This window comes from Myotis myotis, unplaced genomic scaffold (genome assembly GCF_014108235.1).
Source record: "Myotis myotis isolate mMyoMyo1 unplaced genomic scaffold, mMyoMyo1.p scaffold_m19_p_12, whole genome shotgun sequence".
Taxonomy (NCBI): Eukaryota; Metazoa; Chordata; class Mammalia; order Chiroptera; family Vespertilionidae; genus Myotis; species Myotis myotis.
Genome location: NW_023416316.1, coordinates 13686428 through 13704376, shown reverse-complemented (window position 1 = coordinate 13704376; position 17949 = coordinate 13686428). Strand labels below are relative to the sequence as shown.

At 39.3% G+C, this 17949-nt stretch overlaps 1 protein-coding gene across 2 annotated transcripts in view; it reads left to right on the top strand.

Annotated features, from left to right (window-relative positions):
• Positions 1 to 17949, top strand: part of C5 (complement C5) — a 98599-nt gene that overhangs the window by 57992 nt on the left and 22658 nt on the right. For both annotated transcript variants that reach the window (XM_036329886.1, XM_036329885.1), the window contains 8 exons: positions 4774 to 4863; positions 6092 to 6301; positions 6762 to 6837; positions 8737 to 8896; positions 10746 to 10841; positions 12482 to 12653; positions 15589 to 15791; positions 17363 to 17515. In XM_036329886.1, the coding sequence (XP_036185779.1) occupies positions 4774 to 4863; positions 6092 to 6301; positions 6762 to 6837; positions 8737 to 8896; positions 10746 to 10841; positions 12482 to 12653; positions 15589 to 15791; positions 17363 to 17515 (1160 nt within the window). The remainder of the gene's footprint in view (positions 1 to 4773; positions 4864 to 6091; positions 6302 to 6761; positions 6838 to 8736; positions 8897 to 10745; positions 10842 to 12481; positions 12654 to 15588; positions 15792 to 17362; positions 17516 to 17949) is intronic.

Below are 17949 nucleotides of genomic sequence, written 5' to 3'. Positions count from 1 at the left end.
GCTTCTGTCTCTCCCTCTCCTTTCCTCTCTAAAATCAATAAAAATATATATTTTTAAAAAGTCATTCACATACTTAACATGCATTATTTGACAATGCAATGCTAATTAATCACTTTACAAACCATTCCTCTTTGTTCCTGCATCCCTTTTTTCTTCACTGAGATCTTCTGAATCTTCTCAACAGTAGAATTCTGCAAACATTTGAGCATTTAGTCAAGGTCTAAATACATTATCTCTTTATGAAATTTATAATATGCTCAATTAACAAATCTTTTCAACAAAAAGAGACAGACTTCGTGTTCTTATTAAATGGTTAAAATTTACCTTATTGTTGCATTGAATAATTTTTTCCTTTCTTTCAGTGACATAGCAATGGTGATAAAAAAAAAATTTACTTCAGAGTGCCATTTCCTCTGGGAAAGTAAAGAATTAAGACCTTAACATTTCAAACTAACTGAATATCATAAACTTGAATAAGGTGACTTCAACAGAGTAGCAAAAGAAAAACCTGTCCTGTATACATGTATCCATACACTAGCGTTTTTCTCTAATTTATTTACACACAGACTTCCTCCCAGCTTGCCCACTATGGGGGATCTGTGGGAAGAGCTATCCTTAAGGTCTGAGGATTTTAGCCTCAAACAGTTAAGTCATGACTCAGAGCCACTGCATCCTTTGGCTTTTCCTCTTTTTTACCCCTGTCCCTGCTATACTAACATTATTGCAAAACAGCTTTCCAAAACAGCCCTGTTTTACCCATCCTAGGTATGAACATCAGGGCCACAAGATGGGAATAAATGATCTTTTAACTGGGTATAGATCTCTCCATCAAAAACCTTGGTTAAAAAAAATCTATGCCTCTTTCCAATCTTGTCATACAACTTTTTCCTCTTATCATTTTAGACAATTTAGATTTAGGCAATTTTGTCACTTTCTAGAGTGCTAAGTAAGGTAATGATAGCAATCAATTCTGTCAAGTTTATTTCAGAGATTTTATTAAATACTTTAAATACATATATATTGGAATTGCTATACCAGGATACAACTTCATAGAGTTTGTTGTTGTTTTTTTAAGCTAAGATATATTTGGAAAAGTAAATGAACAATAACATTAGAAGAAACCTGAAAAGTATATCAGTGAGGAAGAATGAGGTATCAGAACAAATTATAAAGTAATAGTAATTAACATTGTGTGACAACAACTTAAAAGAGACCAAACACTATTATGGACTGAAAACTTAAGACTAGCCCTAGTTGTCAGTTCTACTTTCTCTCCTTGACAAACCCTTTTCCCGTACTATTTTCATATCTCAGATGTGACCCCCACCCCACTTCCTAACACACTATCATTGGTCTGGGCAGGCCCCTCTCATGTTTTATTTCCTCCTTTCATTCTTGGCCCCCACTCCCATTTTTCCTTCCTCCAAATGCTCCCACTTAAAATGCTTGCTTGATATATGTCTTTGAGTAGGCACATAATGTTGCTATAGATCTATAGATCCTGCTCTATTTCTTAATAGTATGTTTTAAAGAAATATCTGTAATGTGGTATATACATCTATTTCAGTGCTTCATACATTTAATTTCAAAGTATAGTCCACCACAGTTTTACTTAGCCATCCTTAATTGATGGATTCCCCACTACCATAAACAATGCTGCAGTGGACATCCTATGAATCTCCCTTTGTGAATTTGTGTGTGCATTTATCTGGACTATGCACCCAGGATTGGGACTTCTGGGTCAAAGAGCATACATATATTGAACGTCATATACTTCTGTCATATTGCTCTTCATAATGGCTTTACTATTTATACTTCCACCAGCACTGTATAAGGGTTTTCATACCTCCACATCCTCAGCAACATTTGGTATTCCTTGTCTCACTAAAATGTGCCACTTTTGAGGGGTAGAAAGTGATATATCATTATTGTTTTAATTTGGATTCTTCGGATTACTATTGATTTTAGACATTTCTTCATATAAGTGTTGGCCATTTGGGCTTCCCATCTATAAATTATTTATTCCTACCTTTCACACTTTTTTCCTATTTTTTAATTTGGGTTTTTGTATATTTCTCATAGATTTTTATCTCTGATATACTTCTTCATGCAATAATGAACCATTGTATGTTTTAAATAGGAATTTTTAATGCTGGATATAGTCAAATTCATTTCATTTTATTATTTATACTAGAGGCCCATTGCACGAAGAGATTCATGCAATAGGCCTTCCCTTCCCCTGGCTGCCGACACCGGTTTTCCTCCGGCACCGGGGACCCAGGCCTTTGCCTTCAGTCTTCGCCGCTCCACCACTTCATGTGTACATATGCAAATTAACCACCATCTTTGTTGGGTTAATTTGCATACTCTCCTGATTGGCTGGTGAGCATAATGGAGGGATGGTCAATTTACATGTTTGTCTATTATTAGGTAAGATATTGGGGGGTTAATTATAAAGAAGCCTTTCCACACCTTTAGTTAACAAAGATATTGCTGTATATTTTATTAGTTTCACAAATTCAACTTTTAAATGTTTTAATTTGCCTGGCATCTACCTTTATATGGGATGTTTTTATGTCTGGCAAGGAGTAAAATTGACTTCTCTTAGTGTTAGCTTTCTCTTCTGTACTTTTTCCATCTGGTAGGAGAGTTGATAATGAGAATTGAAATAGTCAAGAACAGGTATCGGTGAGAAAAATGGATCAAATTAAGATAATTTCAAAAAACCTACTGTCATTAAGTACCATATATAGTGCATGAACACTGTTTGCCTGATTCTTTGTTTATATTATTTTTACCCTCACAAAACTCCTTTGAGGAAAATATTATTACCATTATTATTTAACTGATAAGTAAAACAAGGCATAGAAAGACTAAGTGTCTTGCCCATAGTCACATATAGAGTAAGTTCTTTCTGGACTCCATGCTCTTTCAATGACACTGCAAACCTCTTAAATGTATCCACCAAGTTTTATTTTAATACTAAAGGACTGGTGCACAAATTCATGCATGGGTGGGATCCCTAGGCCTTGCCGGTGATCAGGGCCAATCAGGGCCATGCTGATTGGGGCCTGCCCGCCAGGGGGAGGTACAGGGGGACTGCGGGCCAATCAGGGCCTGCCAGCCAAGGGGAGGGACAGGGAACAGGAGGTTGGCTGCTGGCACTAACTAGGGAGCTGGCCTTTGGCCCCCCTGGGAAAGGGGCCACACCTGCCACCCACTCCCGGTTCTCCATCCCAGCCCAAAGCCCTGAAGGCCCTGGTGGGGTTGGGAGAGGAGGCAGTGGTCACCGGACTGGGTGTGGAAGGAACGGACACCATATGCCAACGCTGGCGCCCCTCCACTGCACGGTTTCCCCCCCTCCCCCTCCCCCTCCCCATTCCCTTGCCACCACCATGGTGGGCAGGCAGTGGCAGGCCGATCAGGGCCTGCCAGCCCTGGTGAGAGACAGGGCGCAGAAGGTTGGCTGCCAGCCCTGAGGAGGGAGCCAGCCCTCGGCCCCTCTGGGAAAGGTGTCGTGTCCGCCACCACCCACCCCTGGCTCTCCATCCCAGCCCGGGGCCTTTGGGAGAGGAGGTGACAGTTGCCAGGCCGGGCGCAGAAAGAACAGACACCAGACACTGACATCGCCAGCCGGCCGTGGGAGGTTGACTGTTGGAGTGCACTGACCACCAGGAGGCAGCTCCTGCATTAAGTGTCTGCCCCTTGGTGGTCAGTGCATGTCATAGCGACTGGTCGGCTGGTTGTTTCAGTCATTCAGTCGTAATGGTTGCTTAGCCTTTTATATACATAGATTATATCCTCAGCATTTATCAAAGATTAATGAAGAAAGAAGTTACCTGAGGAATGTTCCTATCTCTTCTGCAAACCCATGTGACTTGTCCATTAAATTGCAAAATGTCACTATTTTTTAAAGCATCTACCATGTGCCAGGGACTGTATTAAATGCTAGGACTACAGTATTCAATAAGAGATGGTTCCTGCCCTAAGATCTTTCTTAGAAGGACAGTGGGAGTATATGTGATGACTACCGTGGACTCTGCAGTATAATTTCTGGAGTTCAGATCACAGGTCCGTCTGTAGTAGCTGTGTGACCTTGAACAATTTACTTTCTAAGCCCCAGTTTCCTCATCTATAAAATAAAAATAATAAACTCCTAGCATATAGGAATGTTGTGAGGATCCAACGTAACTGCATTTAAAGAGCTTAGCAGAGTCCTTGCTATTCTATCAGTAAAATGGTAGATATTATCATCCTTATGAAATAAACAAGTTATAGTAGAAAAATGCTCTGATACTGGTGTGCTAAAACTCTTATAATGTATAGAGAACAAGTATCTAACTAAGACTGAGAAGAGATGGTGGAAAGAATTTCAGGGCCTGTTTCCTAATGGAGCTAATCTTCACATTTCCTTGACTAAGGAGTTACATGTTATTTTCAGATTTCAGTTCCAAGAACAATTTTCTCTTTGGACAAAATGACTATCTCATTTTTACTGGTGAATAAGATTTATATAACCTATTTGTTTCCCATTTTATAATAACCAGAAAGCTTACAGTCAAATTTAATCTTTTATTTAAAGAGATTACAAAAGCCTAGAGTTTGATAAAAATCCTTAATTATTTTTAACTCCCTTATCAAATTTTTATATTATTATTATTAAAGAGTTTTATTTTTTTAATTCCTTGGAAGATTCCTTGTAAATAATCTTCTAATAATCTTCCCTCAAGAACTCTGTGTAAATCTAATAACTTTTTTTAAAATTTATTTCAGGTGTCGTTAGCAGACAAAAGGAGTTCCCATACAGGGTACCATTAGATTTGGTCCCCAAGACAAAAGTCAAAAGGATTGTGAGTGTAAAAGGTAAATTAACAAATGCCATTTTTATTTATCATTTCACTTTGTGCTTCAAACAAAATTCAAATATCATCATGATTATTCTGTTTCTCCTCTTCTCTATTCAGTGGTATATACAAATTCACCCTACAATTATTCCCTCCTTCAAATCCCTGACCACTTTTCCTACTATCTTCTTCCACTGGCCTGATTTCAATGGAAACTTATTCTCCATGATGGAATTTGGGAGCTGTCATTGGCCCAAAGATTTCTCTTCAATGCAGGTGAAGCTGCTTCTAGACTTAAGAACTTTCCATGAGTTTAGTGGCCAGTCCTGCTCCAGAGAATGCCTTATGAACTGCAAATGGCCCCAAAACTGAGTACTGCTCTGCTCAGGTACCAATCCCAGGGGGTTCTTTTGCATTTGCAAAAGTGGTGACTTTGCTGGTCTCCAGCCTTTACAATTCAATGACATATCATCAAAATAATAGAAGATCCTGATTACACTTTATCTCAGATAAGATCTTGGAATCACTGAATGTTAGTACTGGCAAGGACTTTTTAACTCCTGTGCAACCTTGTGTGTATAAGAAAGTGGTTTGCCCAGGATTGCATAGTGAGTTGTGGACGGGACCCTCACAGCACTCATAGAGCATTCACAAATTCAGATTCTTTGCTTTGCTTTGGGGAAGCAACTGATCAATAAGGTTTACAATGTTTAATGCTATCAGATTGAATAGCAATTAATTTGCCATGTACTCTATGCAGTAATCTACTTACTGTTATTATACCATTTTACCACCGTATAACAGTGGTATTTTTTAAAATATATTTTTATTGATTTCAGAGAAGGAGAGGGAGTGAGAGAGAGAAATATCAATGATGAGAGAGAACCATTGATCAGCCGACTCCTGCATACCCCAGACTGGGGATGGAGCCGTCAACCCGGGCATGTGCTCTGACTGGGAATTGAAAACTGACCTCCTGGTTCATAGGTCGACATTCAGACACTGAGCCATGCTGGCTGGACTCTAACAGTGGTATTTTAAGCCTACTTTTGGTATGTTTTTAAAAAAATCTATCTTTCTAACCAGATCTTTTATTTTTTATCTCCCCAGTTCTGAGAAGTAATTCAACTGCCTAGATAAAAAGGAAAGAATAGGGATGCTTGCTCTTATCTCTATTTAAAATATACTATTACTCAGAAATTAATAGACATTAACTGTGCCTCTTTTGAATTGTGTGTGTGTTTCAGGACTACTTATGGGTGAGGTCATATCTGCAGTTCTGAGTCGGGAAGGTATTGATATGCTTACCAACCTCCCCAAGGGAAATGCAGAGGCGGAATTGATGAGCATTGTCCCAGTATTCTATGTTTACCACTACCTGGAAGCAGGAGATCATTGGAACATTTTTCAAAATGCATTAACTGAAAAACAATACTTGAAGAGAAAATTAAAAGAAGGTAAAATATCTATTTCATATACTGTACATAAAAATCTTCTGTTTTTTAAACCAATAGTTTAATTAAACTAATATTTATGTTGTTAAGAATTACACAAAAGCTTAATTATAAAAGCATTTCAGCAAAAAAAATCATAAGATAGACTCTGCTATATGAATAAATACTATTTGCTGCTGCATTTTGGCTTAACTTTCTAAATTGCATGGCTGAGAGACAAAACACCTGCATTCCAAAGCACTTCCTCCCTTCTTGAATGAGCTCAGAATGTTTTACTTGATAATTCCCAATTCAGGTGATTTGTAATCTTCCTTTGCTGAGTTCACTGTTGGCCACAGAGCATATCCTTGCTGCCCAACATCAAGGGAAATTTACCACTTTATTATCCAGGGGCTAATGAAGCACTCTTTGAGTAGATATGGAGGTCAATGAAGCACTCTGTTCTTTTTCTGATGCCTCTTAGGGATGATAAGCATCATGTCCTACAAAAATCCTGACTATTCTTATAGCATGTGGAAAGGTGGAGATGCTAGTACTTGGTAAGTAGAAGGTTTTGATTTGCATTTTACATAGTAGTTGATTAATTAACTAAAGAATAACAACCTTAATGGAAATTTCATTTGTCTAGTTGCTCAGGCTAAAAGCCTAGTCATCCTTCACTGCTCTTTCTCTTACAAGCCAGATCTGATCCATCAAATACTTTTGGCTGCACCTTCAAAATGTACCCTGAATTTGACTACTTCTTACCAACTGCACTATACCATCCTGATCTAAGTCACTCTTACCACTCACCTGGATTATGGCATTAGCCTCCTTAGGTTTTTTTGGCTTCAGCTCTTGACCCTCTTCAGTCTATGCAGCACAACGTCTGGAATGACCTTGTTAAAATATAAGTTAGTTCATGCCATTCAAAACCATTCAGAACCTTCCCATTTTATCAAAGTTCTTACTGGGATCTATAAGGCCCTCCCTGTTCTGGCCCCACCTCACCTCCCCATCTGTATCCCCTTCTACTCTCTTTCATTCCACTAGAACCCCAGTGGCCTCCTTGCTGTTCCTCAAACATGCCAGCCATCCTTCCAACTCAGGGCCTTTGCATTCACTATTTCTTTTATCTGGAATGTTCCCCCCAGGTATCAGCATGGCTGGCTTCTTTACCTCCCTCAGGTCTTTCTCTGTTCCCTTATTCAGTGCACATGAAGCAAGAGGTCTCTGGTTCGATTCCCAGTCAGGGCATATGCATATGCCCCAGTTGCAGGCTCAATCCCCAGTAGGGGGTGTGCAGGAGACAACTGATCCATGTGTATGGTCGATGCTCAATCACTGAGCTACACCAGTCAGGATACAGTGGGTGGATGCTGATCCAGACTGAAAACCACCACAACAGAAGCTGGGAACTAAATGCCTGGAGAACAGAAACCCGCATAAGAAAATGTGACAGCCTCTCAGTAAACACCCAGAGCCTCTCAGGAGTTCTGGACAAAACTGAGTGGATAGTGTTCAGCCAAAAACATAGAAACACTTGTGTACTGTCCTAGACCCACTTCCATAAGTTCCTTGAGATAAATAGATACGTAGAAAAAAATGGCTTCTACCTGAATACTTTCAAAAATCTGAGGGGGAGGGGGAGGGGGAGAAATACAGGAAATATGCAAAAAGTACAATGAATAATATATCTTTTTTTTTTTTAAGGAAAATGAAAACAAAATTTTAAAGTGAGAGAGTAAGTCAAGTGTCTCAAAGGCATCTGAGGAGCTAAAGAATGGGCAGATCTTGGGCAGTTGAGTGAGTGAGGGAACCAGAGGAGAGGAATGAAGGTATAAGAGGCAATATGGGGATTGTGAATTAGATCCTGTCTGGTATTCTTTGAGAGATTTTAGTAAAGGCTTTAATTGATTTTTGACTGAGTAATTATGATCATTAAAGCTTCATTGTGAGATGATGAGTCCTGAATCAATGACATGACTCAAGGGGAAGTAGATAAACATCCCCACGGATGTTCCGGAAGGGTGTTCAGGCCTCAGATAGGGATTTAGACTTGATAGTTTGTACAAGGTTTATAACCTAGAATTTTATGATTTTGCTCTCCCACATCTCATATTCATGGGTCAGTGCCTTGACTCAATACTATTTGTTTTTCTATTGTCTTTAACCTAAAAAAATTTTTTTCATCAGACATCAATTTTTAGCTTGTGTATGGGCTAACAGTGTTGCAATCACAAAAGATGTGTGGCTCCCACTTGCTGACTGAATGTTTTTGGAGATCTTCCTAAAATCTTCCCTTCTCTTGTAAAATGACGACAACTTACTTTGGAATTGCATGTTTTAAAATGTTTACTTTTAAAGAACAAACACTGTATGAACTAAAACACACTGTAAAGTGACAGCCAAAAGGGATTCAATTCTAAATGTTTATTTATTTGATTTTTGTCTTAAAGGTTAACAGCTTTTGTTTTAAGAGTACTGGGACAATTACATAAATATTTACCTCAGGACCAAAACTCAATTTGTAATTCTTTAACCTGGTTGGTTGAACATTGTCAACTAGCAAATGGATCTTTCAAGAAATATTCCCATTATCAACCACTAAAGTTACGGGTAAGGAAACCAAATATTCAGATCAGCAATAGTTTTATTTAAAAGTTCGAATTTCATTCTCATCCTATTTTAGGATGAGAAGAGAGGAGAAAAAAAATAGGTGTATCCCTGCAAGAAGCTCTTCTTGTGTACAGACAAAGAATTTGAAAGGTCTTGTATTGCTCTTTAGACCATCCAGTATAGGTCAGATAAGTGCTACCTTAGACATCTTATATAACAGGCATTGATGGTTCATAGGGAGCAAGAGCTAGAGATCCTGGAACAAATAGAATGCACTAACTGTCCATGTACCCTTGGTATGGAATCTGTACCTGAAGTTCAAAGCCCTCTTACAAGTCAAGGCTGCAGGGTGTTATCATGAAAGATGGGAAGGCCCCTATTTACTCTCTGCTGGAAAGAGAGATTGAGGTCAATTTATTACAAAGTGTAACAAAGTGTTGTTTGAGATTAGAATCTACTTATATGCTTGACATACAAAATAATTTCAGTATTGCTCCAATATATTATACTCCTTAGAAAATTTTTTATCAGACACAAGGAGCTCCCTGGCTAACAGGAGTCTCATAATGGTCCTCTGTTGGACCAATAGCAGATTAGGACTCTCTCAAGGTAAGGGGGCAACTGAAAATGGCATTTGAAGAATAAAATGCTATAACAATTATTTTTCTTAAGATGTCTATCCCATTCATCCATCTATCTACATTCATTCAACAACTATTCACTGAGCACCTAATACAGGCCAGGGCCTATTTTGGGCAGCATGGGGGAGGAAGAGTGGGAAGGATGGACCAGGCAGTGTCCTGCCACAAAGGAGCTCACACACTGATAGGGAAGGTGGAATAAAAATACTAATGATTCTAATCAAGACATTAATGTGTATGTTTATTCATCTTCTCAATAAATGTTAATTGAAAGTGTATTAAGTACTACATGGTAGGGTCACAACAGTGAACAAAACGGGTGTGGTCACTGAGGCCACAGAGCTTATGATCTAGCAGAGACATTGAGTAGGTAATTTCAAGTCTGAGATACATGTTTAGAAAATGGAAATATCATTTCATTGAAAGCAGGGGATCTAACCTAGATTGGGGGAGTTAAAAAAAAATGAGTTGCCAACCTCCTGGGAGCTAGGTAGGAGGGAGTCAGGAAGAGTGTTCCAAGTGGAGCGTCCCTGGCATTTTTGAAGTGGAGAGAGAGGATGGTTCATTCAAAGAGCTGGGGCCAAGAGAGCTAGGGGGTGAGTGACATGAAATAAAACTGGAGAGGTATTAGAGGTCACTTCATGGAAGGTCTTAGAAGCATTGCATTGGAATGTCACTGCCCCAAGAGAAAAAAAATATAGGAGAATAGTGGCAGAATAGTGCATTTTTTTTAAGAGAGCTTTGTTCGTTTTTTAAAAAAATATGCTTTTATTGATTTCAGAAAGGAATGGAGAGGGAGAGAGAGAGATAGAAACATCATTGATGAGAAAGAATCATTGATCAGCTGCCTCCTGCATAAGCCCACAACCCAGGCATGGCCCTTGACCAGAATAGTCCCCAGGCCGACGCTCCATCTACTAAGCCAAACCAGCTAGAACTGTTTGTTTCATTTTAACAGGGTTTTGAAGGAGGGGAAGAATTTGAATGTGGTGAAGAGGTATGAAGTAGAGTTTCAGGGTGGGGAGGTGAGGGAGAGAAGGGCACGTTAAAGCACGAAGTAAGAAAGACACAGGGTTTACTGAGAAATGGCAACCTGTCCAACTAGAAGGTATGAAGGGAGAGAGGGATATTAAGCTCAAAATGGAGATTAGAACTAGGTCATTTTGCTTTAAAGACACCACTTCACTCTCCTTTATCATTATTTTTAGGGAACCTTGTCTACTGAAGCCCAAGAGAGCACCTTATATCTTACAGCCTTTACTGTGATTGGAATTAGAAAGGCTTTTGATATATGCCCACTAGTGGTAAGTAAGAGGATTTTTTTTCTCTAAAACCCATCATCTATTTCTGTACCTTACTGGAGTGGGGACTTGAGGGGCTGGGCGGGGAGAGAGGGTGCGGGGGGGGGGGGGGGGCCGCGGGGCGGGGGGTTGACAGACCTTGAAGGTAACTATAACTCCAGAATCAAAGGATTTCAGAATTATGATCGATTAGAGACCACCTAATCCAACCCACTGGACAGTTGAGAAAACTGAGACCTATAGGACAGGTGAATTCAGTTGTGCAGTTTCACAGGCTACTGAATTATAGAGCTGGGATTAGAACTGGTAACTTCTGACTGTGATGAGAGAATGGCCCAGTATCCCAGCTTCCTTCTTTTATCTCTGCCAAATCTTATGATATGTATATGACTCTTATCTATTGTTGAAGCACTCTATATCATGGAACTACTGAGGATACACAATAATATGTTTGCTGTTTCATTTGCTTGTAAGCTGGGGGGAGAAAGGAGAGGATTCACTTAAGTGAATCAACATAAAAGATTCAAAGGGGTAACAGATATGAAGCTCTGATCTGGGAAGAGACGGGTCCCTGAGCTGCAGTTAAGCATTCCTGCCTACAAATCAGAAGTAAATTAGGCAAGTCCTTCAAACCAGCATTCAGAATGAAAATGAAAAAACCCAAGGGAATTTGTAGGACTTGAACCATAGAGCAAAATAATGTTTTTCATTTGTTTCAAGATAATTGTTATTTATGTTTAACAAGACAAAATAATTGATGAGGACCAGTTCACAGGGGCCTAGAGAACCAGTTGGCCCCTAGCAGTACATGAGTGAGACACAGATGGAGCTGGGAGAGAAGGAGCCAAGCAAGATGTTAGCAGCATTGCACTGCACTTTCTCCTAACCACTTGTCCAAAATAACTATTTTAGTTGTCGCAGGACTAAGTAATAGAAACTTTTTTCCAGGAATCCTTAGGACCAAAAAGTACTTTGGCAGCTTAACGTTTTTTCTGCTAGTTATGGTTTTATTTAGTAAAATTCCTTTTGAAAATGTGAATCTGTCCCAGTTATGCTGGGGGTGGGGTGGGGGATGATGAAAGCTGTGTCTATGCTCAGTGCTTTTTCTTCCTGGAGGCTAGGTATGACTTGGAAGTAGAAACTAAAGTAGAAAACCTCTAGAGCAGCGGTTCCCAACCTGTGAGTCACGACCCCTTTGGGGGTCGAACGACCCTTTCACAGGGGTCGCCTAAGACCATCGGAAAACACATATATAATTACATATTGTTTTTGTGATTAATCACTATGCTCTAATTATGTTCAATTTGTAACAATGAAATTGGGGGTCACCACAACATGAGGAACTGTATTAAAGGGTTGCCACATTAGGAAGGTTGAGAACCATTGCTCTAGAAGGAGATGAAAATTGAGGCACAAAGAGCTTGACCCAATTTGGACAACCTCATTTTCACTTCTGAGATTATGCTCTGCTCCTTCTCTGGGAAGTGTTTGCTTCTGCCAGACACCATCCATTTCCATTAAGTTATTTCTCTTTCCACCCCTTATTTTGTCTACCCCAGGATGGTGCCACATGGGGGTAGTTCACATTAGTTGATAGGTTGATGCTTCACAAAGAAACAGGTATCTTCTTCCCTTGTTTCCAGAAAATCAACACAGCTCTAAATGAAGCTGACTCATTTCTACTTGAAAATGCCCTCTCGGCCCAGAGCACCTTCACACTGGCCATTGCTGCTTATGCTCTTTCCCTGGGAGATACAACTCACTCACAGTTTCGTTCCATTGTCTCAGCCCTGAAGAAGAAAGCTTTAGTTAAAGGTATGACTGGCTCCATACATTTTTCAGCAAGTGTTTACTAAGTATATAGAATCTGGTCATTCTGGGAAGTAGGTGTGGCATCAAAGTTGAGTAAAACACAATCACTGCCCTAAAGGAACAAACCATCAAAATGCAATGTAATAAGTGCCATTCATTCAGTACATACTTATTCATTCCTAAGTCTAATAAATATGTATCGAGTACCTCCTATGTATCAGGCACTGTTCTAGGCTCTGGGGATAAAGCAGCAGCAACAACAACAAGAAAAATCCAGGCCCTCATGAAACTTACATCCTCATTAAGGAGAAACAATGTGATAAATAAATAAAACATTGCATATAGTGAATAGGTTGGTAATATGAAGAAAAATCAAGCAGAGAAGGGAAGACAGGATGAAGTGGTGGGTTCTAATTTTTTAAAATACATATTTTTATTGATTTCAGAGAGAGAGGAGATAGAAACATCAATGATGAGAGAGAATCATTGATTGGCTGTCTCCAGCAGGCCCCCTACTGGGGACCAGCCCTCAAACTCAGGCATGTGTCCTGATCAGGAATCGAATCATGATCTCCTGGTTCATAGGTCGATGCTGAACCATTGAGCCACACCAGCCAGGCTGGACGGTTGTAATTTTTGATAGGGTGATGAGGCTTAAACCTCACTGAGAAGATGATATTTGCATTGAAAGCTGAAGGAGGTAAGTTGAGGAAGCCAGCCAGTGGCCATCTAGAAGGGTGTTTTTGGTGGAGTAACAGTATGTGCAAATACCCCGAGGTAGGAGTGTGCCTGGTGCTCTGAGAATGGCAAGGAGGCCGGTGTGGCTGGAGCAGAGAAAGATGAGGGGTAGAAAATCAGGTTAGGGAAAAAAAGGGTGAAGCAATTATGTGAGGCCTTGGAGGTCATTACAGGAGCTCTGCAGGACTCCGGTATATAGTTGTGCAATGTACAAGATTCTCAAGCAAGCCAATGAATTGAGGCTGAAATCCAGCCCTTGCTCCACTTCCCCACCCATGTGTGCGGTTTGGGCCTGCTTCCACCTGAGCAAGGAGTGTCTGTGTGTCTTTCACATCAAGGTGCCAGGGGGGCCAGTGAGAGCCCTAGAACTTTAATTTCTACTTTAAGTGAGAAGGGAAGACATTGGAGGATTTTGAGCAGAGGAGTGCATTATTTAGCTTATATTGTACCAGTTTGGCTATAAAGGCATATATTTCACTTTGAAGACTAAAGATATTGCTTCCTATAGGTCAAGAGTAAAGAAACAGAGAGTAACAGTGATGATTGGCCAATGTGCCTATATCAGCATGGGCATGGTTGAGCACTTCTGAGCCCTCTCTTGGCTGATGTTTTCTAAAAGTTTAATATATCTTACATGAGGTTTGTCACCATCTATAAAATGTGACTTCTGTCATCATTTAAAAATAACTGAATTTTAACATATATCTCAAAACCACTTATGCAATACTTATACTAACACCAAACAAATGTCTTGAGTATTATAAGATATGGATCATAAAATATAGAATTTAAGAGCTAGATGAGAACTTAATTCAAATAATATTTGAGCTGGAAGTATCTTTAAACACCAAATCTTTCATTCTAAATATAGCAAACCTGAGTCTCTGAGTGGAAAGGAGAACATCTTGTATAAAGTCATGCAAATAATGGAATCCTGAATTGTAAACAGACACATCAAAATTTTCACTAATCTTCAAAATATAATTTCTAAATATGCTTTACAGTTTTTTAAAATAATTTGTTTTAAAAAAGAATTTGAGGTGACAAGTTCAAATTACTAGAACAATAATGAAAAAATATAATTAGAACCTAATTTATGAAAAGTGCTGCATATATAAAATTACGTTTAGTGCTTTAAATTGGAAGTAGATAATAAAAGACTGAATGAACTCAGGCTTTGAGTGTGATCTCATAATTTCCAGAATGTAATTATTTTCTGTCAAGGAATTTCCTAAGTGCTAAGAGCAATAAAGTTGTCTTTTATTAAAGAAGTGACTTTTGGAAAGTCCTTAGGTAACCTAGGAATGGAGGCTGGTTGCCAGGAGAACCAACCATGTAATTAGAGGGTTGGCGCTTTTAGTACCTGCTACCACCAACAACTTCAGGGAAGGAAAGAGGGGCTGGAGGTTAAATTAGTCATCAATGGCCAATGATTTGATCAAACATGCCTATGCAATGAAGCCGCCAAAAAACCCCAAAAAGACAAGGTTCAAAGAGTTTCCAGGTTGGTGAACATGGAGAGATTCAGGCAGAATAGTAGGGGAAGGAGAAACAATGTGATAAATAAGTAAGCCTGGAGAAGGTATGGAAGCTCTGTACCCTTTCCCCCTACCTTGCCCTAATTGAATAAGTAAAATGTTTCTCTGAGTTCTGTAAACTGCTTTAGCAAAGTAATCATGCCTGAGGGGAGGGTCTTTGGAACCTCCAATTTATAGCCAGTTGGTCTGATGTATAGGTAACAACAAAGGTTTGGGATTAGCATCTGAATTGGAGGATTGGGGGAGAAAGCATCTTGTAGGCTGATTTTTAACCTGTGAAATTTGATGTTATCTATCTCAGAGTAGATAGGGTCAAAGTTGAGTTCAATTCTCCAGCACCCTGCAGGTGTCCAAGAATTGGTTGTTGGTGTGGTGGAAAACCCCTACCCCATTGGAAAATGAGTCTCAAAACTATCCTCAGCTACTAAAAGATGTGGGCATTCCATGTTGACCTTTTCAAATAAAGACAAATGGCACTGTATTAAAGGATCTTGTTTTGTATTGGTCACCTTGAGGAGTTTGTATAAAAGAATAAGAAACTTCTGGAAATCAGAAGTCCTCTATTGGAAGAAACTGCTAAAAATCTGTTAGATTTGCTATGTCAAATTCATATTTTTAATCATATAAATCTATATTAATCTATATCATTTGTTGATGGTTAGGTATTTCATCCAGTTATCGCTTTTGGAAAGATGATCAACAGCCGGATAGCCCTGTACCTAACACTGGTACAGCACATATGGTGGAAACCACTTCCTATGCTTTACTTACCATTTTGAACTTGAATGATTTGAATTATGCTAACCCAATTATCAGGTGGCTATCCGAAGAGCAGAGGTATGGAGGTGGCTTTTATTCAACCCAGGTAATGTTTCTTTTTCTTATCTTATCCCCCTGAAACATATTAGCTACCTTCCTCACCACACATTTCACACTCATTCTGGCATGCTATAGATAGGAGTAAATGACTAGAATCAAAGGGCTCTTAGAGGTTATCTTCATTGGCACCCTTCTAACACAGAGGAGCAGATCAACCCTGAGAGGTTCATTCAGGGAGTTAGTGGGTGAGTCAAAATAAAAACTCAGTTCTCCTGACTCTGTAAGTCAAACACTTCCTTTGTGATTCTCAGTGATTATGAATGACTAGTAAGGGTATCAGCAATTATGTTATATCCTATGTAATAGACAGTGGCTGCCATGTAGACAAAGGTACTGATGTTCCCTTCCCCGCCTAAAATAAACAAAAATTGAGAGAAATACTGATTTTTACATGTTTATCTACCAAGGTAAACTCATTTGAATACGTATGCTTTACATTAAAACTATTATATAGTTGTATAGTATACATCTATATTCAAGGTTAGTTCAAATGTTTATATCTTCTCTGTTCCCTGGATTTTTTGGGAAATTACAGAGTGTGTGAATATGTATATAAAACTTAGAGCTACATGGGTTCTTCAGAATTACTTTAGTGATCATCTAATTCTGGGGGGGCAAATGTGTTTCATCTTGGGTACATCTATAGCAGCATTTCTCAACCTGTGGGTCGCGACCCCTTTGGGGGTCGAACGACCCTTTCACAGGGGTTGCCTAAGACCATCAGAAAACACATATATAATTACATTATGATTCATAACAGTAGCAAAATTACAGTTATGAAGTGGCAATGAAAATAATTTTATGGTTGGGGGTCACCACAACATGAGGAACTGTATTAAAGGGTCGCAGCATTAGGAAGGTTGAGAACCACTGATCTATAGGCTTACAGGAAATAGTGATGCATTGGTTAGCATTGGCTACCAAGACATGGGCAGACAGGATAGCCATGTATTTGAAAACTCTGATGTGGTTACATTTCCTGATTTTATAGATGAGAAAGAGGAAATCCAGAAAAATTAAGTTCATCCATTTACCTTTTCAACAGATACTTGTTGAATATCTGCCATGTGTGTACTACTAAATGTAATAGATTCCAGGAAAGATATAATACTTTCCCTCTGACTCTTACATTACAATGGGGAAGGCCAACAAGAAACTATGCATTAAAGTATTACAAATTGAGATGAATGCTCTAAAGGGCGGAAGGGGGAACCTTAAGAAAGGAAAAGGGGAGCTTATTTATGGCTTCAAGCTGAAGCCAAAGGATGAACAGAAAATAGTCATGCAAGGAGTTGGAATCATTTTTCAAAGGGCAACTTGCCTGTGGTCATATACATTCAGGATTGTGGAGAATCTAGACCTGAAACCACACATCCTTCCTGTCTCTGGGGAAGGAAAGACCTTCCTTCCACCTCCACAAGGGGGCCCTTAACCAGTTTCACTCAGTTGAAGTTTCATCTCCCGACAACACTGCCCCATCCATAAGAAAGGGTACTTGTAAACAGAAAGCATATAAGTAAGCTAAACCTGTTTTTGTCCCTTGCTGCTTGTTGATAGGATACAATTAATGCCATCGAGGGCTTGACAGAATATTCACTCCTGACTAAAAAACTCCAACTGAATATGGATATCAGTGTTTCTTACAAGCATAAAGGTGACTTCTATCATTATAAGATAACAAAGACGAATTTCCTTGGAAGACCAGTAGAGGTAAATGAAAGATGTTTTATAATATTTTATAATTGGATGGGACCTTTGAAATCATGTCCCCCCCCCCCCTTGTTTTATAAATGTATCTATTCATTACTTAAACAATGAGTGCCTTCTGTGTCCTAAGCAGGGGTGCCTACTTTTTCCTGGCACTAAAGATTCAAAAGTAAAGCTCAAAGAACCTGTGTGTATATGGGGAGGGAGTGGGGACTGTCATTTAAACCAACAGTGAAAAATATGAGCCTTGATAGATGCATGGAAAGACAGAGAGGGACCTCCTGAGTCAGGCTGAGAAGTAAGAGGAGTTTGTCAAAGGCATCCAGATGGGCAGGTTAAATCTGAAAGAATTTAGCCAGGTGAAGAAATGGAAAAACATTCCAGACATAGAGAATAGCATGCACAAAAGTACAGCAGGAGAATAAGAGAGAAGACAA